The 27550-nt window shown below is 42.4% G+C and overlaps 1 protein-coding gene across 1 annotated transcript in view; it reads left to right on the forward strand.

The window, feature by feature from the left end:
- Positions 1-27550, forward strand: part of SMAD1 (SMAD family member 1) — a 178791-nt gene that overhangs the window by 86509 nt on the left and 64732 nt on the right. The window contains exon 2 of the mRNA XM_086962255.1: positions 13484-14110. Coding sequence (XP_086818381.1) covers positions 13711-14110 — 400 coding nt within the window. The 5' untranslated portion in view covers positions 13484-13710. The remainder of the gene's footprint in view (positions 1-13483; positions 14111-27550) is intronic.

Genomic DNA, 27550 nt, shown 5'->3' on the forward strand with positions numbered 1-27550 from the left:
CTCATACTGCTTCATACTGTGGTGAAAACTTTACAGATAACCCATCTTCTGAAGCAGAAAATGCACTTGTACATAGGTTAGCGCCTGGTGCACCGCCTTCTTTGTTATGCACAAATTGTCATGGTGAGACTATTCTGTCTAATAGCTCAAGGCTGCTTACAATACATAATGCTTCACGTAAATATGTTCCCTGTAGGAAACTTTTTCTGCAGAGCCAAAAACGTGTGTGGATCATTGTCAACACAAGTCATCAACTGTCACCTACACACAGAGTTGGTCTTCAATGCAAAAATGTATAATGTGTTCAATACCTCTGCACACCTAAGATGCGTGAGAAGCACGTGTTTTATAAATACATCCATTAACTGGCACAGGCTGTACAAAATACGTTAGAAAAGTAATGTGGTAGACCTGCCACCATGTAAACTGTTAAAAAAAAAATACTCTAGCACACTTTCATGATACCATCAATGATGTAATTTGAGATGTCCTCATTGATGTCAAGTGATGTCACAGAACATGTCATGATCGATGTAATATGTGAGGTCATAAACTGTGCGTGGCAGGGCACAAGTTATAGTTAGATCTGCTAACTAGAACTGGAGAATTTCCGTTTTTTTAGTTCAAAAAGTTAATGTTGTCACTGACCTGTTATATTCTCTCTCGCTCGCTCTCTTGGTATTGAGCATGACTGCGATATGAGTCAGTGTACATTGCAACCATAACTAACAGGAATTTTATGGGTTTGCATTAAATGAACCATAACCAGCCTATAACTTGTTTTCATTGAATGTCCAGGGTGTTTTTATTATATACTTCATTCATCCTGTATATATCACTTCACCACCAAGTCACAGTGTGCACCGGGAATTGGCCTCTTTGCCAGGCCTATGACCAAGACCTGCACTCCACCTTCATGAGTGGCTGGCTGCCCATGCTCCACTTACCCCACTGCTGTTCATGGCTTTTTGTTGTGTGGTGTGGGATGTTGGCCAGGCCCAACACGCACTGTGAGTGGCGTAACAGTTAATAGAGAGAAGCTCTTTCTTTGATTTCTGTTGGCGGGTCTCAAAAGTACTTCTCCCCACACCATACATTCACCTTCCATTCCATACAATAGAGTTGTATTGTATTGTATTGTATATTGGATTTATATAGCGCTTATCATCCAGGGGTCTCTAAGCGCTTGCCTTGGGAACCAGTCCTGGCTTTTCCCTGTGAGATAGCCCCTACAGGTCATCCCCAAGGTGAAAGCCAGGCATCCCGCCGCAGGGGGCACTCTATGATTGATTTGTCTCAGCTGGTTCTTCCTAAAGAACCTCTGCTGGAGTGCCCTGTAACATTGGACCCTCTTTTTCCTCCACATGCGCTATTTCCCTCAGCTACCTTGTGTACTCCTTCTCAAGGTTAGACTTTTACTATCTCTACAAGGTTAATAGTGGCCTCTTGCTCCCAGTCTAGCTTCATTTCTCACAGTTTGCATACAACTGGTGTGCTTTCATCTTGTCCTGTTCCAGGTAGGTGAAAAACGTCCACACATCAGACTGCTTTTTTTTTATACTGCCTGAGACTCTGCATCTTGCTCCTTTTTGCATGTTTCAGCAGACAATACCCCTGGAGGGTTCGCCTCTCGGATTTTGCCATGGTGGACCTAAATGGAGCAATGAGTACCAGTAACTCTTTGTCAGATCTGCTTATCACAAAATGGAGGACAAGCCTCTTGTTGAAAGGAAAATACAATTTTTTCACGGAGAGGAAAGACATCAGAGTTGCCAGCCAATTAGAAGCTCAGATTACTCTTTTAAAAAAATAGTATGTGAATTTCTACAAGCTCTACAGGAAGTCTAGCCCTCATTGCTAGGTTTGTCAGGTCCATGAGCGAGTCCACGATCTTGGAGAGTCAAAAAATAAATATATATATATATATATATATATATCTGATTACTGAAAGGAGAACCCCCACCTATTGCCCTTTAAACATGAATTTGGTGCCGGGGCTAATGTAAGTGGGTCATTTCAGGTGTGAGAGGTTTGAATTCAATTTCAAACCCAAATGTATCTATAGTCCATAGTCTATTTTTTTCAGGTAGCGGACCTGGCCCACCTAGTTGTTACCTGCCCTCAACAACTTGACTGCATATGCTGACAAACTCTAGCTCTCTAAATCTGTGTTTTATTCATTCAGCTACAACACATAGAATGTTTCATGTTCATGTTCTGCTCTTCTCAGTTCTGGTCTCCATGGCAATGGCGGCATGTAGGCAGTTAGGAGACTGAGGACTGAGCAGGCTGGCAGCATCGAGTTGGTGGTGTACTAGTCTCTTTATTCTTTATTATACAGTTAATAAAAACCGTAATGTACAAACAGAGCAATGCATGTTAGATTAAAATGTACTAGTAATAAACCTGACTCAACAGCCATACAGTGTTTGTCTTATTACAACACTGGCGACGTGGGGGGGACAAGCAGTTTTACCACCAATTCCCCCTTGAACCCACGAATTTCAAGACTGGATTAAAGGGCAACTCACGAATTGCAAGACTGGATTAAAATTGGATTACAAATCTCAAGACTGAATTGAAATGCTCCTGCAATATCAGTATCCTCACATGGTGTTATTATTTAGATTAACTGTCGGCTAACCGGACCTTAACGCTCAACTGAGAGTAAAACTTGCCATTGACTTACCTCTTCCGTTCCGCTTTATTTTTGGGAAAAGATTTTAACGACTCAATTACCAAATTTCGGATGAATTGTACCCTCGCAATTTGTTATGGAAACAACTTTAATATGCTTGGGACTTAACATCGATTAATGATGGTAAATCCTCATTAGGTTCACTTATATGTAATTAGACTGAATCATTATTTTCCTCTTCTTTCATATATTATTAATTTTGTACCATGTCCTCTACTTCCATGAGCCAACCTCCTGCGCTCTTATGTGAGAAGGGTGAACACCTGCTTCCATGGAAACGCTGGAAAAATCTTTTTGATTCATATTTAGTGGCCATTGGCGGTGAAAGATTTTCCGCATTTAGGAAGCAGGCAGTTCTTCTCCACAATTTAGGTGTTGAAGGTCGCAATATTTATGATAGCATTGATGAGTTACCTATTGGTGAGGGTTCTGGACAGCCTGCTGATGTTTTTGAAATGTCCATGAAAATGCTTGAGAATTATTTTGGTCCACGTATAAATGTAGTATTGGAAAGGCACACATTTTTCATGAGTTCAAGAACCTACTGAAAGGGTTGGAAACTACATAGCCTCTCTAAAGACTCTAGCTATAACTTCTGAATTTGGAGAATGAACTGAGTCTTTAATTCGTGATCAACTTGTACGATGGACTAATAGTTCTAGAGTCCAGGAAAAGCTTCTTTCTGAAAATCCTTCTTTAAAAGAAGCTATTGCGATAGTTGAAGGGGTTGAAAACACTTCTGGTTGAGTTAAAGAGATGTAGGAGCACAAACCTATCTATGACAGTACTTTAACGCCTAGCAGCATTCATGAGGTTTCCACCACTGTTGTCCAACAAACTGTAGGTGATGCGGTAGGTAAAATGACACCCAATTTTCACTTCGAACGTGGTAAAGTGAAATGTTATAGATGTGGGAGTACTAATCATTCCTCCAGTTTTCCCAACTGCTATGCTAAATCTGCCACTTGCCTCAAATGTGGTATGAGAGGTCATTATGCCAGGGTTTGTAAATCTGGTAACAAAGTGCATTGCATTGATAGTTTAGAAGAGGTGCCTAGTAACCCGAGAATGACTGTGTCTAGTGTGAGAAGTGATGGGGTTATAGATGCGGAACCTATTTTTACGCCTGAATGCGACATTCAGATTGGTGAATTTTTTTGTTGTTGTTTTGGCTGATTCAGGATCTCCTTTCACCATGGTAGGTACAGAGGTGTGGAATAAAGCTTTGCCTGAAGTTCAATTATTCTCTCCTGACATCAATCCAATTAGTTATGGAGGAGCACGCATTGATGTGGTAGGGTATACGGTTATGAGGATAAATTTCACGGGCAGAGAAACTATTGGAAAAATATATGTGGCGCATAGGGGAGACAATCTTTTGGGATGGAGACATCAAAGGGATTTGGGTATAATTCTCAATCCCAATGCCCTTAAACCTTCAGACCAGGTAATGTTAGTTGATTTTATTTCAAGCTCCAACCGATTCTTTGAGGAATTTCCTCAGGTTTTTTCGGATACGTTTGGGTTATTGAAAGACTTCGAGCATCGCATTATTCTTAAAAAGAATGCTGTGCGCTGTGTGCACGAAGTTAGAAAGGTCCCTAACATGATGATGGCTCCACTGAAAGGAGAACTTGACAGATTGATCAGTCTAAATATAATTGAGGAGATTGAGTCGTCAGAATGGTTAGCTCCAGTGGTTTTGGCCCCCAGGGATGGTGGGACAAACATTAGGATGTGTGTGGATCTCAGGGGTCTGAATAAATGGATTTGGGTGGATCGCCAACCCCTTCCCAACATTGCTAAATAAATTACTATGCTCAATGGAGCAAAGGTTTTCTCAGTATTAGACCTGTCCTCATCGTATCACCAAGTATTACTTCATGAGGACTCTAAACACCTTACGTCTTTTGTAACACCGCTTGGGGCTTTCCAATTTGTCAAGATGCCTTTTGGGTTGGCATCAGCCGCGGCGGGTTTTCAGTGTATCATGAAGTTGATTCTTGGTGATATGTGTAACATCTTATTTTTTCACTATGATATTCTTGTTTATGGTACCAATGACTGTTACCATGATGTCACATTGAGAAAGTCTTCACAAAGACTTTCTGACAAAGGTCTGACGGTTAACAAACAGAAATGCAAAATTGGTGTATCTTCTGTTGCGTATCTTGGTCATGTAATTTCAGGTGAGGGCATACAACAAAAACTTGAACTTGCTAAGAGCATAATTGATGCGCCTACCCCTTGTGATAAAGATCAAGTTAGGCCTTTTCTGGGCCTAGCTGAATTTTATGCTAAATTCATCAAGGGGTTTGCATCAGTGGTTGAACTAATCAGGAACTTGTTAAAGAAAGGTGTCCATTTTCAGTGTAACAATGACTGCAATGAAGCTTTTATATCTGTTAAGAACACCATCAGTCAACTTCCCAGTCTTAGTCATTTTGACACAAGGAAAAATCATTCCTCACCACAGACTCCAGTCTGTCAGGCCTTGGTGCAGTTCTCACCCAGGTAGATTCCGGAATTGAAAAAGTTATTGCTTTTGCCTCTAGGGCATTAAAGGAAAATGAACAACAATATTCTTGTATAGAAAGAGCACTTGCTATTGTGTGGGCTGTTAAACATTTTAAATTTTATCTTTGGGGTATTTCTTGTATTGTGAGATCTGACCATCGACCTCTTATTCATATTTTTTCTTGCATGGAGAGTGAAAGATTAACTCCAAGATTAAAACGTTGGAGTGAAGTTTTGGAAGAATTCAATTTTCAGGTACAATATCTTCCTGGATTATCAAACAAAATAGCTGATTGTTTGTCAAGGTTACCTTTAGATGTGAATGATGATTTTGCTGATTTTGTATCTCCGTGTATCAATTGGAGAGCCTGCTATCAGCCAAGAAGAATAGACTGACGCTAGAATTTATGAATCCTTTTTTCCCTCAGTTAAAGAGTTGTGATCAAAGGCTGGCCCTCACATAGCAAAAGTTTGGATCCTGAACTTGTTCCTTTCTGGTCTGTTAGAGATGAATTATCTCTTGTACATGATGATTTAGTACGTGGTGATAGATTAATACCACCATCCAATCTGAGACCTAAATTGATTAATTTGGCACATGAAGGACACCTGGGTAGAAGTCTCACCAAGTCAAGTTGCGTGAGAGATATTGGTGGCCTAATATGGATCACCAAGTAGAACAAGTAGTTAAAGACTGCTTACAGTGTTATTCAAATGATAAATCCAAAGTTATCAATTCAGCTCCTCTGTCACCAGTCACTATTCCCAGTGAACCTTGGGTTAAGTTGGGTCTGGATCTCATGGGCCCTTTTTATTTGTTGCCTCCTGCTGAAAGATTTGTAATTCTTTTAGTTGACTATACCTCTAAATGGGTTTCCACCAAATGTGTCAGTACAATTAACACTAATGTCGTTATAGATTTTCTTAAAGATGAGTTTGCGTGTGATGGTATTCCCAAGTACCTTATTACAGATAATGGAGTGAAATTCACTTCTAATGAAATGGAAGATTTTCTAAATGATTTTGGTATAACTCATCTCAAGACAGCCCTTTATTCTCCACAGGTTAATGGCCTGGCAGAACGTATAAACCGTGTTGTGAAGGGTTGTGTTCAGAGGGCTTAAGGATGTTTTACGTGACACATGGTGGGCTCATCGCACTACTGTGAATTGTATAATAAAGAGCTCTCCTTTTCTAGTGTTAAGAGGGAGACCAGCTAACTCCAAATTGAATCCTGGATAGTTACCTTCTCAAGACATTGTTCCTTTGGAAAGGAAGGAAGTAGGTTCTAGGATTCAATCTTATCAGGCAAAATATAAGGAAAGAGATGATTTGAAAAATTCTGTAAAAGTCAAGTTTTGGAATGTTGGTGACATTGTTTTAGTTAAAAAACCAAGATTGCATAAAAAGGGGATCTCTGAATATATGGGTCCTTTTATAATTGCTTCCATTCACAAAAATGTTGTAACAATGCAGAATGGTTGTAAGTGGAATATGTCTAGGTTGGTTAGGGTTGAATGTGATGTGTCTACATTTCTTTCTAGTCCTAAACGGAATTCCTTTAACTCTGGATCATCCAGAACTTCTGAGAGTTCTCCCATGAGACTTCCTCAGAGATCTCATTGTGTTCCTTCACGTTTTAAAGATTACGTGTTGAATTCATCATAATTTCATGTGATATTTTTTGTCTTTATTTTATTGCTATTGTTACTTGCAAATGTTGTGTATTTGTTTTACTAAATCCTTGTTGTATTTGTTATCCTTAGTATAGGGGATGTGTTGTATTCATTCAGCTACAACATATAGAATGTTTCATGTTATTATTCTGCTCTTCTGAGTTCTGGTCTCCATGGTAATGACTGCATGTTGGCAGTTAGGAGACTGAGGACTGAGCAGGCTGGCACCATCGAGTTGGTGATGTACTACTAATAAACCTGACTTAACAGCCATACAGTGTTTGTCTTATTACAACAGTCTGCAACCCTTAATCCACAGGCCTTGTTAACAAGACCACAAACAAAGGGGTGTCCAGCATCAGTCCTTATAACCAGCTGCATCTATAGCATGTCTGTGCGCCCTGGACTTAAGGGACAGGGACTGTATGCTCATAGAGTCTGCAGTCGAGTTGCAAAGGTAGCGAATTTTAGGCGCCATTTTAGCTCTGTCCAATCTGCGACCTCAAAAAATGGTTATGTTCTTCTGAATATAGGTAGCGTTGTTGAGTGAGTGGAGTTTTGGGAGGGCCACAAATATTTGATTTGTCCACACAGTTGTTTAAGTTTCAGAAATAAGCACGTTCTGTATTCTCCTCTAATGTTTGCACCTGTTACTCAGTTGACATTGTTTTGCCATTATTACGAAATTGTTTTCCTCCAAAAACACTGCGTGACTGCACACTCTTCCCACATCCTAGCTAAGTGATCATACTGTCACACAGCGGTGACCACAAGTTCCTGCGTTGGTTTCATTGTAATTTAAACAACAAACATTAAAAACATCAGCTTTTCCGGGATGGTGAGCAGAGGGAGACTGGAGGGGCGACTGAAGGTGATCTTTTGATTCCAAATTATTTTAATGTGGCAAGTATATGGGTGCATGTATATATGTGTGTATATGTATGTATGTATATATATATATATATATATATATATTAACTCCCCTCCCCCCTCCAGAAGAGAGAGATGTCTTTTCTTTATTATCTTGTTTGAGGAACCTTTCTTTTCCACTTTAAGCTCGGAGCCGGACTCGATTTAATTAAATAAAAGTTTTATTAGGTCTCGGGTGTGAACCGGTGTGTACTTTCCTTTGAGAGGACACTAGTCAGTCACTCGGCGATAACCCCATCCAAAGACCCATCCAGTCGTTGCAATAAAAATCAAATGTGCTACACAGACGAGGCACTGAGTGCGAAGTATGTGGTGCGAAGCTCTTAAAGTCTGGACATGAACGGCTCATAGTGAAGGCATAGAAAACGTGTTCTGAAGTGTCGGTGTCTGGTCTGGTTTGTCATGGTTGACGCAGCAATTGGCCGCTGCTTCGGGAATGCTGGACACAAGTCGACTCCCATTTCCAGGAAGTGGCAGCCCGTGTTTTCTTACTCATTTCTTCCTTAACCGGCTTTCTCCTCTTGGAGGCCTCTCGGCCAGCTGGCCAGCAAAGACCATTGCGGCCCCTGGCTCCATTTTTCGAGACTTGTGTTTTTGACATGTTTTGCATGTTATTGTTGACCTGCATTTTGTGTGAGTGCAAATGTCATGCAAGGAAACGGCTGTGCGGTGATTGTGCGCACTCGTCTACGCCTAAATCCACTTTATCAAGAATGTAATTGGTATCCATAGGGACTGCAGGTCCGCAGGTTGGCGCCTGTATTTAGACTCTGATGACTCAAATAAAGCCCTTGTTGGGCAGGGGTAAATGTAGAAACTTTTGCGTTTGCGTTGCATTGCAGTTACATATGGGAGGACCTGGTGCCCACAAATGTTAAAACTGAATTTTATTGCAGGGAAAAGTGGGAACCAAGTGTCACAGCCATGCTCCGCTCTCCCGGAGCTCTGTGGAGTGCGCGAGGGAATGATTGGTGTTTCCAATTCCCACCCCTGTACCGCAGGCAGAAAGACATGCTGCTTCAAACCCCCCACGGAACCTTCTCGGTACTATAATCGCCCCCTCTTCTCATCCTAAGCCAGGCCCCTAGCTTATTACGAGTGTGATGTCTTAGCTGCTCTCTGTGGTACATTGGACGGCATCATTAGATCACCTCCGTTGGTTAATGCTTTTAGATCTGTTGTGCCCTCAGCAGTGGTGAGGCTTATTGCCCGTTTAGTCTCTAGATGAAGTAGTGTGGCTCACTGGTTAGAGGCGGCAGACCCGAGAGCAGAGGACGGCCCGGGACCAGGGTTCGATTCCCGGCGCGGCAGATTTCTGGACCAGGGTCAGCGGACTCGATAATTCTCTCGCCTCGGTGCCCACTCTGATCAGCGATCACACTCGGCAACTCTGGGCATTAGCTTGCCTCATCTTCACTAACGGCCCCACCAGACCGCCGGGGATGCCTGGTCTCACCCTGGAGATGCCCATTAAGGGACCATCTCTCAGGGAAGCCAGGTTTCACAGCGGTCGAAGCGCCTTGGGACCCTACGGGTAAGTAGTGCGCTATATAAATGCCTATACATTTACATTTAGATGTGTGCACTTTTGCCTTTAAAGGTGCATAGCTACTGATCATGTGGTTAAATTCCATTCTTGCCCATTTGGCCTCAGTTTCTTATTTGACAGCATTCCTGCTTCACACAGCACTCCATTGACTTTCTGTGTAGCTTTGTGGCTGCCTCGCGCGAATTCACCTACGTATAACACAGACCATCCAGGTAGATCCCTGCCTCTTTCGTATGGCTATAGTATTGCAATGTTTGAAGTTGCGCACCCAAACAAGATAAGAGCACCTCTGGTTACTCATGCACAATCCATTTTTTTCCTCTCATATGTTCAGTACAAATTAAAAAATATACTCCCTCATGGGGTAGTGTGCTGCCCAGCTGATAATACACTTAGGTGTCCAATAATGGAGTATAAAGTACTACATAAGTGATGCAATCCAATTCAAATCATAACCTACTTCAACTGTTTTAAAAGGTATCCAAGCCATACCAAAGGACCAAAAAAGAAAAGCTGTAAATATATCTCGGCAAACAATCCTCGTGTGTCCCACAAAGGAATAGAGATGCACTCAACTGTCAGACTCAATCTAGATTTTATTTCTGACATAACACCATAGCACGTGCCTCCCCTACGCGTTTAGGTTTCCTGCCCTTATTCATGGGTACAAATGGCAATGCATCACGTACATTCACAGCTGATATCCTTTATACCATTGACCTCTCCCTCACATGGGCCAACCAATTGAAATCATGTAAATGCATTCAGGTCTCAATAGTCCTTCAAAATGGTAATGCTCTTCCATGAGCAATCCAATTGAAAGCAAAGACTTTGATATTTAAGGTAAGATTCCAACCCCATAATGGGTCCACATTGGTAGTGTTCATATTTTCGAATTCTATTCATAACTGGCGATCCCGGGTAAAACCCATCATCAAAAGCGAACCCGGGCCCTCTACACAGAGATCTGCAGTAGTACATGCTGCCTCCAATCCTCCAGGCAGCATGCTACTAACATTAGCAAGGTGGTGCAGTCTCTGTAACGGCGTTGGGCTATGCCGCCAATAAATTGTCGAACAATCCTCACGTGCCCCACACAGTAATAGACGCTCTCGACTTTCAGCCTCAATCTTGATTTTTTTTTTCTGTCAGAACGCGGTAATGGGTGCCTCCCCTACGTGTTTCCGTCTCCTGACCTTATTCATGGGTTCAAATCAAGATTGAGGCTGACGGTCGAGTCCATCTCTATTCCTTTGTGGGGAGCACAAGAGGATGGTTTGAATGAATATATATATATATATATATATATATCAGATCTGACCAAGCTCAACACCGTGTACCAAATAAGCCATGCACTGACATAAACATCATTGCTTCCTCCAACTTCTAGATATGTCATTTTAAAGGGAAAGAAAGTGTATCTTACTCAATGTCTTATTTTCAGTATGAGTTTTGTTATCAGCCCTGGAAAGAAGATGGTACCCATTCCCTCAACCTTTGTGCTCCCACACACAATCCTACTTATACACACACTCTCACGCTCCAGTCTTTGAACTGGAAGTGAACAGTACAAGGACAGCATCTACAAAGCCTAAACCTACCTATCTCCGAGCTTTAGCAAAGTTTCTTAGGACCTTTGCAAAAGTTTCTCCAAAATATTGAGACGTTTCAAGTCCATTAATCTTCACAAGTATCCATCCTTACATTAAAAAGAGAATGACCTTTTTTATTAGTATGATACATAATATCAGAAAAGAGGTATCATTGTTGTCCTTGTCAAAAAAATGCCCATTTGCAAAATCAAACAATCGCAGCAACTTCAGCTTGCAGACAGATCATTGACAAAACCATGTCCCATTCCACCACCCCATCTTTGCTGATGACCCTAATCCAGCCCTACTTATTGAGTCTGCGTTAAAAATGTTGGGCACCTGCAGTTATTTTCTGTTGGAATGGGATGGGGGGAGGGTGCAGACATGTCATTCCAGTACAGCTTTCATCCCCCCCAAAGGCCTCTTCTTTAAAAAAAAAAAAAAAAGCTGTATTGGATCATAGAACAAGCACATCACTACAAATAACATATTGGTAGTCACAGTACAAAATGATATCTTGGAATTTTCTGCAGAAAATGCAGAATTTTTAATTACTTGTGGATTTTTAGAAGCATGTATAAAGAAGCATCCAAAAGGCCAGGTAGAATAAGTGGGATCCAAAGTGGCAACAAAGACATAGTCTCTGAAGACAGCTGGCACTAACTGGGATATTAATTTATGTAATGACGGCTCTGCCAAAGTTCAGGCCGGGCCAAGCATTGGGATCATGTTTAGCGGTCCTGTGCAAGGAAGCAGCTGAACCAAAGTCTCCCACTCAACTATTGGAGGTTTCCTTTTGCCCCACCCACATCAATAAATTCGGATATTATGTAGTGGCACACAAATGCACAGTAGGACTGAGGCAAACCCTGTGAGAATGCAAAGGCTGGACTCATGGCACCGGGAGAATTACCACGAACATGTATGGTGGGGGAAGTGACCTTGAATAAAGGATAGCAATGAGGGAGCAGTAAAGGAGTGATGCATGTTCCAATTAACTTTTTTCTAAACACTCTAAATTGTTAAAAATAAGTTCAATTAGTCTGTTGTGCTGTCATATGTTTTATTATTTTTGGCTTAAAATCAGTATGCATTTTCAGGGCCATTTGTGCAAATTTTAGATTAACCCTCTAGCCCACAGAATGTCAAAACCATTTTATCCCATAGAAAATGTAATTAAAAAAACTTAACTTCATCCATACATCTCTTTTCGTAGCTGACTTCAGAACCAAAACAAACTTCCTATAAGTTGTATATAATTCCATATGTAATTCTGGCAAAGGACAGCCTTTGTTTCTTATCACACTAGCATTCAACAGAGTGTACCATGCTAGGCTCAGTGTGTGCTAAACCATCAGTGGTCAAGTGTTTAGAAGAGCTGGACATTGGTCTTATTACCATTTAACCATAGCACATTTTCTGCATCCAGAGCCAAAGAAATACCCTTAAGCCTTAATTACAATCCCCACAACAGTCCAGCAGGATCTGGGCTTCGTTTCATTTGCATATATAGGTAACCTCGCAAACCACAGTCTTCAATCATCCAGGCAAACGGGAGCATATAAATGTTGAGAGCAGAGGGCAGGTCCCTGAAGGACTCCACAAACCAGGTGATTTGTGAGTAATGTTTGAATCCAGTTCAGGACGTGACATTGAAGGTTCATCAGATCAATAATATTGAGAAGAATAGTGTCCATGGTGTCCAAGTGTGCTGATGGCTGTATCCCTTGTTCACATTATTGAATTGATTAGCAAAGTAGAACATTGACCCAACTGTTTGGCAGTCATTAAGTCAAATCATGGACCGGTAGTTGCTGGACTGCTAGCACCAACTCGAGTCATTACGGTTACTAAGCAATTGTATGAGAGTTAAATGCTTTTGAGCACTCCCAGCCAATTCATGGCTTCATCTGGAGAGAAAGATATGAGACTGAACCGCTTTTCATTTATGTAACTAATTATGGCATGCATATATTCCTAATATTTAGTTCTCTTATCGTCAAAGCAGGAATGGTACATGAAGGATTAATTTAGAGACACCCTCCGCATTTGCGCTTACACATGGTTTCGCAAGTTTTGTTGATGTTGAAAATCCTTACTTGTGTTTGTAGTCTAAACTTTTAAATGCGCTCATTTGCTTTGCACTGCTTGATCGTATTTCGAATTGCCCACCTTTGACGTTGGTGTGTGAAGCCCTCACCCACCTAAGTTCATTTTCGTTTTTCAAAAGAAAGTGTTTTGTATTGGCTTCCATTAAAACTCCTGTTTTTGCAGAGCTGAGTCATATTGCAGATGGGATGAACATTCACTTCTCTATTCAGCAGAGGTCACAAGATTCACAAAACCCATAGCTTGGGAAAAAAACAAAAGCACTGTGCGCTCTGTCATTACCACGATGTGCTGCCAACTTAGTCACTTCCTGCAAGCTGCCGCATGGATGTTTTTCTCCATTCCATGTGCACATCTGAACGCATTCTGCTAGCACTGATATATTTTTTGTGTTTCCTTTCCCTCCTTTTAGGTGCTGCTCCTCTTTCTAGGAACTGGAAAAGGCCAGGAACCCGCTTCTGCCTGCGTCGCAATGCTGCAACCCAACCCTGCATGATTTCCTGACTAGGAAGACAACACTTCTCCCAAGATTCCTACGATACAGTGGTTTTTGAGTGGATTTTAGCCGCCCAGGTTGCTTTTGTTGTGTGTGCTCTTGACTTGCCCATTCGCATCTTTTGAAGAGACAGACTGGTCACCATGAACGTGACAAGCTTGTTCTCCTTCACTAGCCCAGCCGTGAAGCGGCTGCTGGGATGGAAGCAGGGAGACGAGGAAGAGAAATGGGCAGAGAAAGCAGTGGACGCTCTGGTAAAGAAACTCAAGAAGAAGAAAGGTGCCATGGAGGAGCTGGAAAAGGCGTTGAGCTGCCCGGGGCAGCCGAGTAACTGTGTGACCATTCCCCGTTCTCTGGATGGGCGGCTGCAGGTGTCCCACCGCAAAGGACTGCCGCATGTCATTTACTGTCGCGTATGGCGCTGGCCGGACCTCCAGAGCCACCATGAACTCAAGCCGCTGGAGTGCTGCGAGTTTCCCTTTGGCTCGAAGCAGAAGGAGGTCTGCATCAATCCATACCACTACAAGCGAGTGGAGAGTCCTGGTAAGTGTTCTCGCACACACCCCAGTCTAGACAGACACGGGGATGCCATAATTACCGGCGTTCAGATGTCTAGCATGTCTTTTTGTGTGTGCTCCAAATTACATATTTTTGTTGCTGAGCTTCTGCAGGAAAATGTCCTTTTGTCTTTCATTATCCCCTTGTGGACAGCTCAAATCTCCTTGCTTTTGTGGAAGGTTGCAGTGTATTCACACACTGGGTTAATCCTGTAAACACTACAGAGTTTGAATTGTTTCTGTTTTTCTTTAAATGTGCTTCTTTGCCCCTGCTCTGTGTTTTACAGTCTACTTGAATGCTCTGACAGATGAGCCAGCCGGTGTTTTGTTCCCAGTGTCTGAGCCTGAAGCGTTGTTCAACATAGGTCTAGGCAGTGGGGGGGAGCAGGACTCCAGGAGCTGCAAGAAATAAACACACTAGAAAAGGAGAAGCATAGTGAACCCAATAAAGCAGCCACCACATAAATCCTCATGAGAGCTGACATGCGAAGCCCACTTATTTTGTGGGCTGCAGTTGCGGAGTACGTCCTGCTTGAAGTACTCCGCACCTCTGTGTAGGGAAGTGAGTGCGTAAGAGTGACTGGTGGAGAGTAGGACAGGTGGGAAGGTGGAAAGAGAACAAATGACAGCCCTGTCACTACCCGGCCTAAAGAGGCTTCTGACGGTGTTGTCAAGTGGAAAATATTTTGCCAAGTGTTGTATGTGTGGAACGTGCACACCACAGCTGTGATTCCAACGTGGGACTGTGCATGGGTCGTACAACAGTGAAAGTTATGTGCCTCTTTCCTTAAAAGCTGCAGAGACACTAATTTTTTGATGAGCATAGGGTTTAGAAATATATTACTTGCTATTTAAAAAAAATTTAATTGTTGAGACCATTATCCGAGGATTTGTGCCCTGTTACCATAAGGTGTGTGCCCGAGCTCCCTGTTAAAGTGCTTTTAATTATATCCTTCTACCACCTATGTGCGAGTGGGCAGTGCAAATAAATACATTTCTTGGAAGGTCTTTTTTGTTAAATTAAGCAAAGCAGCACCTCTCCAGTAATTGATGTGCTGCTAAATGTATAGACCTACTTTTTTTTCTCTAGATGGATTTTTATAGAGACCTTCAAAACTTTTTGTTGCACCAGCATTAAAAGTTGGTGAGGTCCTTTAGAATGAAATATGAAAGGAGAAAGTGTGCAGTTTAAGAAATTCGCCAAAAACTAATCATTGTAGAATTCCAACGCGGAAAAAGAAATGGCAGATAAATGTAAACAACGGGGGCTAACTCGCTGTATTGAATCATGAATTTGGGCCTCTGGCTATTTCTTATTAAGAAGCAGCTTGTCTGTTTTCAAAACCGTACATCAAATTGTCTGGGTAAGCCAAAGGGGTACTTGAGATTCAACCATCTTCAGTTAATCTGTACATCAGTCTAGTATATTTAAGAATTAACTTTAAAGATCATCAGTGATAATGTATTTGCACTTCATCTCGTCTCTGAGAAACGTGCATCACCTCTATGGTAAAGAGGTGGTGCTTTGCTGTAGTTGGAAGACCGTGCGTGCTGGACAAAACACTGTTAAGGAAATAACAGACTGTGTAATACAGTGCAGAAATATGGATGTCGTAAATAGGGCAATGAGGATTCCACTGTTGATTTTCCACGTAAAAGCCCATCCTTCCCTTTAATTATTTTTATTTATTTATAAAGCACGACATGCATCCCACTGTGATTTCACGGCACTACTGTAGCCGGACAATGATGAGTCAGTTTAGTCTAATTGAGGGCGTTAGCGGCAGTGTCACACAAACTGCTCCGATTCCCTTTTTAAGGTCCCAGTTATGTCTTTGGCCTCTCTCACTGATCCTTCTAGTCATTCTTTCTTTGCTTCTCTGCTTTCATAATCCCACCCGTGTCTCCTGGGCCGTTTCTCCTCTCCCTAGCCTGCACTTGGTACACTTTAAAAACATTTTTTTAACATGGGGCTATGTTGACATGCACTATATTTTCCACACCCTTTTAACCTAATTCACTTTTATATTTTCATCCATTTTGTGAACTATTTGAATGACACTTAATTTAATTCCCTTGCATTTTACCCATTTACGTGTCAATTCTGTTTGGCACAAGGATGGATGGCTGTTTATCTACTTTTCTTTGATTCTAGCTCCTCCATTTCTCACTGAATGGCATGTTGTGTTTCATATATATTTGCCCAGGTGGTTGGTGTGGTAATTACTCTACTATAAGATACATACAATGGGGATTTCATAGGTGGAGCTCCCTTCAATTTCAGTACCAAATTATTTTCCTAAATCCTAAAACCCGCAGTTCTTAAGTGCTGCAGTTGTAAAGGAAGATTTTGCACTGTTAGCATGTAAGCAGGATCGTGACTTCTGCTCGCAGTTTTACTGAGCACCATATAAAATGGGATCTGTAGTCTCTGACCAGCTCCTAGTGGCTTCTCTTATGAATTAACAATTGGCATTCATTTACAGTATGCCTTTACGTGTGGCATAGTTGTTCCAGATATTTAAATCCCTTGGCTCTGGGAATATCCCACAAATCACTCCCTCAAAAACTCCTTTTAAAGAATCACATTTTATATATTTGGCTGGAAAGAGACAGCGTTTGCCAAGCAAGCGACGATGTGGGGAATCTTTAATGCATTGACATGTTTAGCTGTTGAAGTAAAGTAAAACGTTACTCTTGCAGAGCTACCCTCTTACGCATCAAGCTTTGCTACACAATATGCCAACAAGTTAGACCTTTCCTGGAGCAAAACCACCTTAAGTTGATTCCTGACATTATTTGTGCTATACAGTATTGCAGAAAAGAAAGTACATCCTCCTAATCTTAGGTGGATTTACATGTTAGCACATTTGACGTTCATCTAGTCATCAAGTCCTAACTGCGAATGGAACTACCTTCATTTTAAAAGTAACACATGCAAATTTTACTCCCTCATTATTTGTTTAAAATAATTGCAAAAAATCGGAAGTGCAGGCTGTTCTAAAGGGTTATTGGCCACCACGTAGAATAGTCAACCACATAGAATCGTCAGTTGCCTCTGTTTTTGCATCTGATTTGGATTGCATGTGGGAAACCTTGATCCACCGAGACTAAGCAACGAGCCATGGTGAGTTGCAAGAGTTTTTTACCTCCAGGTATTTGGGGGCTACATCTTTGATGCATTTGTGTGTGTAGTTGAGATAATTTAATACCATTTCGCCCTTGACTGGGATCCAATGCACTTACCCGGCCGAACATCAGACATCATTTTCCTCGCCTCCCCGTTGTGTTTTCCTACCTGCATTCCCTACCACCGTTTACCATTCCCCCCTCTACCTCTTCACTTCCCATAAAACGTGTGTACGCGCTAATAATCTCACATTATTGTGTCCTCTCATGTTTCTTATTTTCTCCTTTGTCTATGTAGTTATGGAACCTGTCACTCACTGATCCTCGTGTAAAGTGCTCTGATACCTCCTGGTCTAGCCAGACAAAACTTTGCAAATAAATAATCTTTTGAGTATGCTTATGCCACTGGTTCATGGCTATAAAAATGTTAGGACATTCTTCCTCCTGAGTTTTGAATCCGTTGAAGGATTATGATTTGGTATGATGGTTGTCTGTGGTACACTGTGTTGCTGTAGTGAAGCCTTGAATTTGTCAAGATCTTAACAGCCATGAAGTGATATTTGTTGCGAATAAATGGTAAACCCTTTCTTTGTCGGTTGATTTGGTTGAATGGCTGATCGCTGCTCCGATTTGCAAATGTATTCCTAGGTTAGGATCCTTTACCACTCACAAATGATATTTTGATATTTATGAACAGAAGGTGGCCATTTTAAGGAGATGTTAGTGGCTTAAGCACAAGAGTTTAGTTCTTGAGATTAAGTTTTAAGCTGTTATTACTTAGTTATACTTCGATACTGGTGAAGATGTACATTTTGTATTAAAATTGGTCTGGATAGCCTGTTATTTGACGGTAGCTAAGCGTGTCTTCTGTGTGGGAGCGGTTCTGGAGCTAGAGGGACTGGAGGAACTCTGTCAGTAGTTTGCATATGTTGATGCCTAGTGATAATTCAACTGTCAAGTTGTAGATTAGTGCAATTCTGATACCTAATGTCGCAGAGCTTTCAATTTACATAAGGGTGATGTGAGTAGTGGTACTGTGTATTATAGCTAGCCCTCCCTCACTGCCTCGAAGATTATGTGTAAGAAAGGATAATTGGGTTCAAGGTGCTCCAGGGAAGTGAGGGCGGGCCAGCGGATGGAAAGGCCTTGGAGCCAGATCTCCTATGTGGCTAGAATTTCCAGATTGTAGTCTAGTAAGTTCATGTATATTGACTGTTTCATATCTGAGCTAGCGTTTGACACTACATTCAAGTCGGGTACATTTTTTAGCTTTGTTAGTGTGTTACCAACTTGTGATTGTTGTGTGGCATTCTTGAGTTTTCATTGTTAAAGATGATCATGGATAGCTCGTAGTCCAGACGTTGCTCAGAGATATTTTTTTCTATTTATTTGTTATGCACAGCTACTACCAGACACAAATTCTAGTTTCAAACTGTCGGTGTGAGGGAGGGCCAAGTAGGGGTGAAGAAGACTGGGGAGGGGCGGGGGCCCACAGAACAAGTACAAGAAAACCAAATAATGGAACACATTTCTCAAGTTTAGACGAGAATTAGGTATTCAGAGAGAGATTGTTTCCGAGATTTTCTAAGCACGATTGAAAATCTAGAGATGAGGCATTTTTCAGTAAGGGGAAAGATCTTCCATTGTTTCGGCCCCGCAGTGGTTAGGCTTTTCCACCAAGCCTTTTTCTTGCAATTTTTTAGGTGACAAATGTAATCTTGTCATACGAGTGTAGGGTTCTTTCAAACTTAGTTGTTACGAAAAATTTATAATGCGTCTATTCATATGTTTCATCTGTGCATAAGAGTAGGGCTTTATAGTGGTTACCTTTTTATGTACCTTTCCTGACACACACACTATTAAGTCTAGGGGGAAACAATGTATTTTTATTACCATGGATTTCTTTGCTGGGTAGGGTATGTCTTTCAAGTGTATTGTTTAAGGACCAGGTTTTAAAAGATAGGTCTTTCCAATGGATTCTTATGATAAAATACCTAAAAAAATAAATAAATGAACAATTCCTTGATAACGATGTGAAGATTCTGACAAAGGCGCTCCCATTTAATTAATAGAGTATGAAGGAATGCGTTGGAAGGCGAGGAGGGGTTGGTAGAGCAGATGAGGGTGATAACAACTTTTTACAGTCTGGTGTGTTTGGTCAAAATGTGGCACTCAAAACCTACATGCAGATGAAGGGAGCCTGAGATGGACAAGCACCTTCACCTAACCTGCTGATGTGGGGTGGATGGTTGCCATAACAGGTAAAATTACTATAAGGATGGCAATAGCTGGGATTCAGAAGACATTCCTAGAGCATGAATGCCAAGAAAATATAGATAGTTGCCATCTGATAGAACATAGATCTTCATCTTGGATGACCACCAACATGAAAATGTAGTGCCTTTCTTATGGGCCAGCTCATTCGCTCAAGGTCCTGGCAGCTAAAAGAATTGCAGCTTTCAAAACTTGGCTTGTGCTTCAAAGGCTTGGTGATACTTTCTGGAGCCTAGATGAGGGACTGTCCGCTGATAGGTGTGGGGAGGACTGTACAGATACTTAAACTTGACTCACACTATGGGATCCTTGTGGTAAGATCGATTGGAGAGGCTTGAGGAGTTGAAGGTGCAGCCCTGAGATGGAATCGTACTGCAGATGCTGATGATTAGTGGCAGATGAAGTGGGGGGAGCAGGGGCCCAGACAGACATCCAGGAGAAATTTGTGTTCCCCGTCGGCAGAGTCCTGTCTGTAAGGTGTATTGCAGGTGGCGGGCCCCAAGCCTACTACAGTAACATCAAGTGGCTGGAGCAAGTAAGCGAACGGTGCTGGAATCAGAAGGCCCTCCATAGTAGATAGCTGAGGAGGCAGGTCAACAGATTTATCAAGCAAGAAGGTGACTCATTGGAGCGCCTTCTGAAAGTATCTTTGCCACTGGTTCTTTAGGATGGACGGGGTCTGTATGGCCACAATACTGTTTGTGTGTCTTTTCTAGACAGGTAGGCAGGTAAGATGACGATGCACAATCAGTTATCCAGTTCTTGTGTCACAGGTATTGGGCCGGTGGCAGCCAACTGGGAAGACTGTGTGTTTTGAATTTGATTCAGTTGTTCCTTTCTTAGGTGAATGGACATTGATAATGGATATTGCTATCCGCTAAATCCGTGGTCTTTGTGGTATTGATAGTGGAAGCAAGTGTCTGAGTCGGCCATGTAATGTTTTGAATCTGTGATTAGTGACTTTGCTTCAGTTATATACAGCCAGTGCATTTAACTGACGTAAACCTGAAGTTTGTATAACATGAGTATTAATGGCAGACAGGTGTTATTCGACTGAATTGTCCTAGTGTTCCCCCGTCAATATCTACACTTTATGCTTTAGGACACCATGCACTGAGATCTCCCATATGTAATTCTTTACCTACAGCTAGCCATTTCTTAGCTACATTTGGTAATAATAGCTATTAATTTTTGAAAAATATGGCTTAAATCGGCTTCTTTCTCGGCTCCACTATCTAGCATCTTAATAGATCAGGATTTATTTAACCAAATTTGGTTTGTACGTGAATATCCTCAGTGGTCATGCAGATCATGACACCCTATGTAGCAAGTTACTAATCCTTATTATTAAAGGTATACCTAACTGACACGGTTTTCAGTTGATAGGCATTTCCCCCATTTTTTCTTTTTAAAGTTAAGTTTCTTGGAAACAAATATTATAGCCCAACCTATTTGCAAAATTCAGGACTGATAGATGAGTTGTCTACTCGCTGGTCTTTGGAAACGGATTGGGCAAGGGCCAACCCCATGACATTTGCCTATGCTTTGTTTGGAAGGCTAGAAAGATGGAAATATGGGGTCTGGAAGCAAGATTGGGTTAGTAATACGTGTCTCCACAGAGATGTCAAGGAGGATGAGAGCAGCCATAGTTTCTGTGCTGTGGTCGAGTCTGAAAGCATACTGAGTGGTTTGAAGGAGTTGGTGGTCATTGATGTACTCCTTGAGACGTATGTTAAAGATTTTCGCTAAGACCTTGGCTAGGAATGGTAGCAGGAAGATGAGTCTGTAGCTGGCAAGCATTGAGGGGGTCTGCGGAGGGTTTCTTTAGCAATAGGAGGGCAGATGTGAGTTTCCAAGCATTTACAGTTTTATGCAGTGGCGTTTAATCAATCTGAGTACATTTGTGTACCAACGGGCCTGGGTCTGGATCTTGTTGTGTTGCTGTATCAGAGGGGAACCAGGAAGTCAGTGCAAAAGGTGATCCAATTGTTGAAATTCTTGATGGCTTTGAGGAAGAGGCTGTTTCTGTGTTTGGGTTGGTGAGTGTTTAGGGTGGTCTTCCAGTCTGTGATGCTGTCTCAGTTTCGTCATGCTGGTCCAGCGGGTGGTGCATGTGACCAGGAGGGAGATGATGAACTTGACATGGGCTTGGTCTGTCCAGGAGACTGGTCTGGGCACATCGAATCTGATGTTGAAGGTGGTGAAAATAGGGTCCCAGAGGTGTGCGGTGCGTGAGTAGGTGCCTTTACTCATGGAGTGAAGCGGAGGCTTTCAAGGCTTGAAGTGCTTTTGAGTTTGGGTCCGCCTGGTCTTCCAAGTGGAAGTTCGGGTCTTCGAGTATGACGCAATTGCTAGCCTCAAGGGAGTTTTGCAATCAAGCCTGGGATGGTGCTCGTGAAGTTGATGTGTGGTTTCGGTGGTCTCTTGATGAGAGTGCCACTTGGGCTGTAGTTGGCTGTGACATTGAGCTTTAATAACATGTGTTCCATGTTGGAGATGGATGTGTCCATGGAGGTGGAGCAGCTGGTGGCGTTCTTGTGAATAATAGTGATTCCTATTTGGGTCTTCTGAAGTCTGTCTTGCTTGACGATCTTCTAGCTGGATGGGGTAGGGCGGTGGCTGAGGTGATGTCAGATGCTGATGTGGTGTCCAGCCAGCTTTCCATGAGGAAAAGTAGATCTGGGGTATTGTCATGCAGCAGGTCCCAGATCTCTGTGGCCTGTTGTGAATGAGTGGTGTTGAGTATGCATGTGAGTGCAGAGTGTTGTATGGGTGGATGCAGAACTTTGTGAGTATGAGAATTGGGATTTGAGTGCTGTAAGATGCAGGTGCTGCAAGTGTAGAGTGTGCGTAAGTACATTGAAATTTGTGTTGTGTGTTGCAGAGGGTCACAATGAGGTAATAGAATCAAGGGAGAGGACCTATGTTCCTCGTACTGGGCATGGTTCAAGTGCGGACTTGCACAGTTGGGATTGCGGTCACCATTAACCACATGGCTGCTGGGCGTTTTCCCCCCCCTGTGCTGGAAAATGCCATTTTAGTGGCACCATGACGAGCTCAGCTCGTCATCAGCACACGACACCCGTGGGTGATGACGAGCTGAGCTCGTCATCAGCATCGAAAGGGTTAAGTAGGTGCTGGGGGGAAGAGTGATGTCACTTCCTGTGCAGTTGGATGATGGAAATGAGTCCTCTTGCTTGGCTTCTTTTAATGAAGAATAATTTATATTTTTAGACCTTACATTGGCCACCAGTGCACTTTCTTAATAGTGATAAGAGGGGAGTGCTATAACCCAACTCAGTAGTAGTTATTTTATCTACATTGGAAGGATGGGTGACTAATTGAACCGACTAGTGTTTGCACTGGTTAAACATAGTCCCCAGCAGTGGATTCGTTAGTCTACTTAGCCACCACATTGGAATATACAGTCTAGTATGGCCACATATTGTTTAACAGCAGTCTTTGATCGGTCTAAAAAATGTGCAGCACATTACAATAGGTGGGACCCATTGGTTTTGTCAATGCTCGGTATAAAATATTTGTAAAGATTGGCTTTATTTTGTTCTAAAACGATAGCCTGGTATGTATAGCGAGGTACATTATTTTAAAAAAGAATGCACAGTTTGTAAAACTGTTGCGCATTGGTCTTTACGTGTATCCCTCCGCTTGTGGTGTAGTGCTACAAAACGGCAGTCTCCATTTGCACATGCATCGTAGGGAAGAGCGACGCTACACTGGAAGCTAGAGACGGTCATGTTAACAGAATAATTTGAGAGGAGAGAGGGGGCGTCAGGTGGTCAGCGCATGCCATCAGGTGGGCAGGGCGCCGCCATGTGCTTGAATCTCACGCAGGTGTGCCGTTCGATTGTATCGGTATTTACGGCAGATCTGGCCTCATTTAAAACAGATGTGTGTTAACAGGGGAGTTAAAATCGACTGACACTGTTGTCTTCACCACACCATGCTTATCTTCCGATGTGTGAAAAAGGAAAAACTGAATTTTGTTTCAATACGACATTGGAAACCATGTAGATCCATACTGATGCGTTAACTAATTGAACAAGCATTGGCGAAGCGAACAGATCTGGCTTTCATTTGAGACCTGAGTAAAATATTTTGACAACCTTGCTGCAGTGAACAAAGGAACTAATGTGCAATACATTTATGAGTTCAGGAATTTGAATAATGATTCAGTGCACCTTTGACATGTAAAATAGTCCCATGTGCCTTGTAATGCAAGCACTTCATAGGAGTTGCAATGAGGCAACAAATAGCCAGAAGCATGAGGTAAGAGTGGCACTTTGCTGGGTGGAACCAAAACGCCTTCGAGCCAGGCCAAAAAAATAAGGTTCATATTTTGTTTCTAGTATTTTTTATTTTAACAGGCTGAAAGACAGGACTGTGGCAGGGGGATGATCTCAGTAGCAGGAAGGCCTTCAAGCAATGTTCCCTGCTTTCCGATGTTTATAATCGCATCAAAATTTAGCAGATTTTTACAACAACAAAAAAGTCTTCTATTTCCTGAAGGAGAGGCAGAGGTCTGTGGCCTCTATTTCCTGAAGATGTCCAGTGTGGCCCACATGCCTGTTAATGACTGTTTTGTAGAATTATTCTAGCTCTCTCGCAGACTGACATCTTACGTAGCTGGTTTACAGAATGCTTATTTTATCATCCCCTATGAAAGTATTGATTTGATGCTCGATGAAAAGCAAGGGTTTGACAGGAATCGGCATAGAGAGCTGGAAAAAATTAGCGTGGTGAAACATTCCGGGGAGTGAAGCTTTCAGGCTCTTTGAGGGACGCCTTGTGTACTCTGCACATTTATATCGTTTGGAAGGACACGTCCCTGATCAGCCGAGCTATTTGGCCAGTTTTGTTGGAGCTGTTAAAGAATCCTGTACGTGTTTGCCGTTTAAAAAAAAAAAGTTTATTTTTTTTGTTATGATAATGCAGTATGCCATTTGAGGCTTTCTTGTGGAAGATCCTTTATAAGGTAATCCCTTGATATCCCTGCACGGGTGCACAGGGGCAAAACAAGCTGAACCCACAGGCCCACACCATAGAATGTCAACAGGCCACTTATCTCTGGCGAACTCCTAAGGCAGGAGGTTTTTTCCACTTTCCGCCTTGCAGCGAGCCCAAGACTTGCAGAGCTGTCAGCAGAGCCTCCTAAACACTGCACTTCAGCACTCCTGTAGCACCTTCGAGACACTAGCTGTAGGTGCCTTATGCCATGGAGCTGCTTAGCTGCAGGTATAGTGACAACAGCTGGGCTGCATGTCCTTGTTTTCCTTGGTTCAGGTATTTACGTCTTTTAAGGTGTACTGAAGTAAATGCTAACTTGGTGGTTTTCTGGTACGATGTATGCATGTGTGCGCGCATGGGTGTGTGTGAGTGTGTGTGCCCGCGCGTCTGAAATATTCTTTGTGAGAGGTCATCTTGGGAGTTCCTGAGCTGGAAAGAGATGAGAAATTAAGTGCAGAGGGATAGAGCCTGAAAACTGGAAAAAGTTGTAACCAGTTTCACCCCAGAGAAATTTCTCAAATGCAGTCCTGAGGTACAGTTGACCAGCATAAAACTAGCTGGAGAAGTGTGGCTCAATGATTAGAGTGGCAGACACTGATTCAGAGGTCTAGCCCGGGACCAGGGTTCAATTCCCCGCCTCGGAGGGTCTTGGGCTCAAATTCCACGGACCTGATAATTCTCGCCTCGGTGCCTATTCCAATCATGGAGTCCCACTCTGCAACTCTGGGCAGTAGCTTGCTTAATCTCCACAACGCTAAAGGATGCCTGGCCTCCACCTTGGGGGTGCCCAGGAGTGGACGCCTCACAGGGAAAGCCAGGATGGGTTCCACAGCGGTATTCGTACAAGCGCCTTGAGACCCTTGCGGGTGAGTAGTGCGCTATACAAGTATCAATTTACATTACATTACATTACATTTACAGCTTTGACCTTCCCTAAGCTGATTATGATGAAGAGCCAATGTGTCTATAATAATAACCAAGAAAGATACAGACCACCACCCATTAATCCAGAAATAGAGGTGAAAAGGGATATTGTTCATAGGATGAGCAGTGTATCAGCCTAATCACCACTTTAAGTGGCACTGGAGGAAGGCATAATCCTTTCTACCGCAGGCACTGAGCACCAAGCCAGTGGTTGGACAGACTGCGAGAATGAATGTGTCAGGAGGCTATGTAGTCAATCTGACATTTCCCTTGTGCCTTCCTATGGGTGTAAGGTAAGACGGAACCGGCGTTGCTCTTGTACGTAACAGGGCTAAGAACTGAAATTGTTATCCACAGAACTGACAGATTTTAAAGGAAACCTTTTCAGTATCTTAGGCCTGGTGAAAACAATATTGCCAAACTGGTTGTTGCATGTAAGATCAAAGATGACTTTATTAAATCATAGGGCAAGATGCTCCTAGAGCAGAAATATGGTTTTATGGAGAAAGTTAAAGATGTAGATCGCAACAACATCCCAATATCTGGCAGGCCTACACCAGTTTCGGAAAAAGCTAGACACTTCTGGAAAGAACCCATTCACTATCCAGGAATCGTACACCTCTGCTGCCTGAACACAGCTACCTTTCTATCACTCGTTTACTGTATGCTTACTATGACCAGGCACTGCGCTCTCCTGGCTATCGGCTCGCTCCGCACTCTACAACTACCTCATATCTCTACATTCATACATACAAATGTGTAGATCGTGAGCTTATACATAACCACATATTATCCAATAAAGCATGAATAAATTTGATCTTTTAAATATTCTGTTTTCCTCAAGGCTGTCCAGTACAACTTGCTGGCAAGTACTTCTAACATAGTAATACACATTGTATCCCACAGGCACAAGAAATTGACTGAGTAGAAACACTTACATGCATAACATCCAATGTACTATTGAATGTATACATGTTAGATTTTCAGCAGTAAAAAGAATGCGTTTAGTCTTATGTGGTCCTGAGTGGACATTAGATTTTTTAGAACCGACTGTGAAGTTGCATTTGTTATTGCACCCTCCACATTAACTCTTGATGATTTGTGAATGGGTGCTAAAAAACTGAAGACATTACTTAATTACAATGTAAAAGGATGATGTTGAATGGAGGCACATTGTGGTAAAGTGCGTGTTATGATTTATTTCCTGGCAAGTCTGATGAAGCACCCCCAGGGGCACACTAAGTATACTACACTCTTGTTAGTGCAGTTTGTGAGGGTTGAGGTTTACTCATCCTTGGGAGGCCGAGGGACTTGGATCTCCTCTCCGGTGTTACTTTATAGAGATAATCGCGCCAAGGAATTGTACAGAGGGGAAAGTGTTAACTCCTCCTTCATAAACTGTGTTGCCCTTTTAGAAGGGAGTGTGTCAATCAAGGCCGGCAGATTGAATGAGGCAGGGAGTGATGTGCATACACCAGCCTTGGGAAGAAAAGTTTCTCTAGAAGCAGTGTGCTTTGGGCAACAAAGCAAGCAAAGCAGAAATGGAAAACACCATAGAAAAGCAGCTGCAGCAACCCATCATGCATGTCCAACAGATATTGTCAACCTGTGCTAATATTCCCCTATTCAATCGAATTAATTTATCAACCACAGAATCCTGCCTCTGTGTTGCCTTCCTGGGTTTATAACATGTGATCTGCAACGTATACAGATTTTGCAACAGGCACCATAACCCACAGATCTGTGTGTTTAAAAAAAATGCAAAAATAATTGCTCAGCTGTTATTCCTGTCCCTGATGTTCCTCTTTTAATCCGTGAGAGACAAAATGTTTCCAAGTCGAGCAGACCTGTCATTGATGTGTTAAATGTAATTCTGCTTTCAGGGCTTGTGCTTTCTTATGTGGCATATCGACACAGGATGCCGGTGCTCACATAACTTGTTAGCCTGACATACAAAAAGCCATGTTATACTCTAACGTGTTACCTTTGCCAGCCAACAACACTAAGATGCTGCTTACCCGCACTTTAGCTCAGTGTTAAATATCCTCCAGATAGATACAGCCCACATGATACT

Source organism: Lissotriton vulgaris, chromosome 3_1 (assembly GCF_964263255.1).
Source record: "Lissotriton vulgaris chromosome 3_1, aLisVul1.2, whole genome shotgun sequence".
Lineage (NCBI taxonomy): Eukaryota > Metazoa > Chordata > Amphibia > Caudata > Salamandridae > Lissotriton > Lissotriton vulgaris.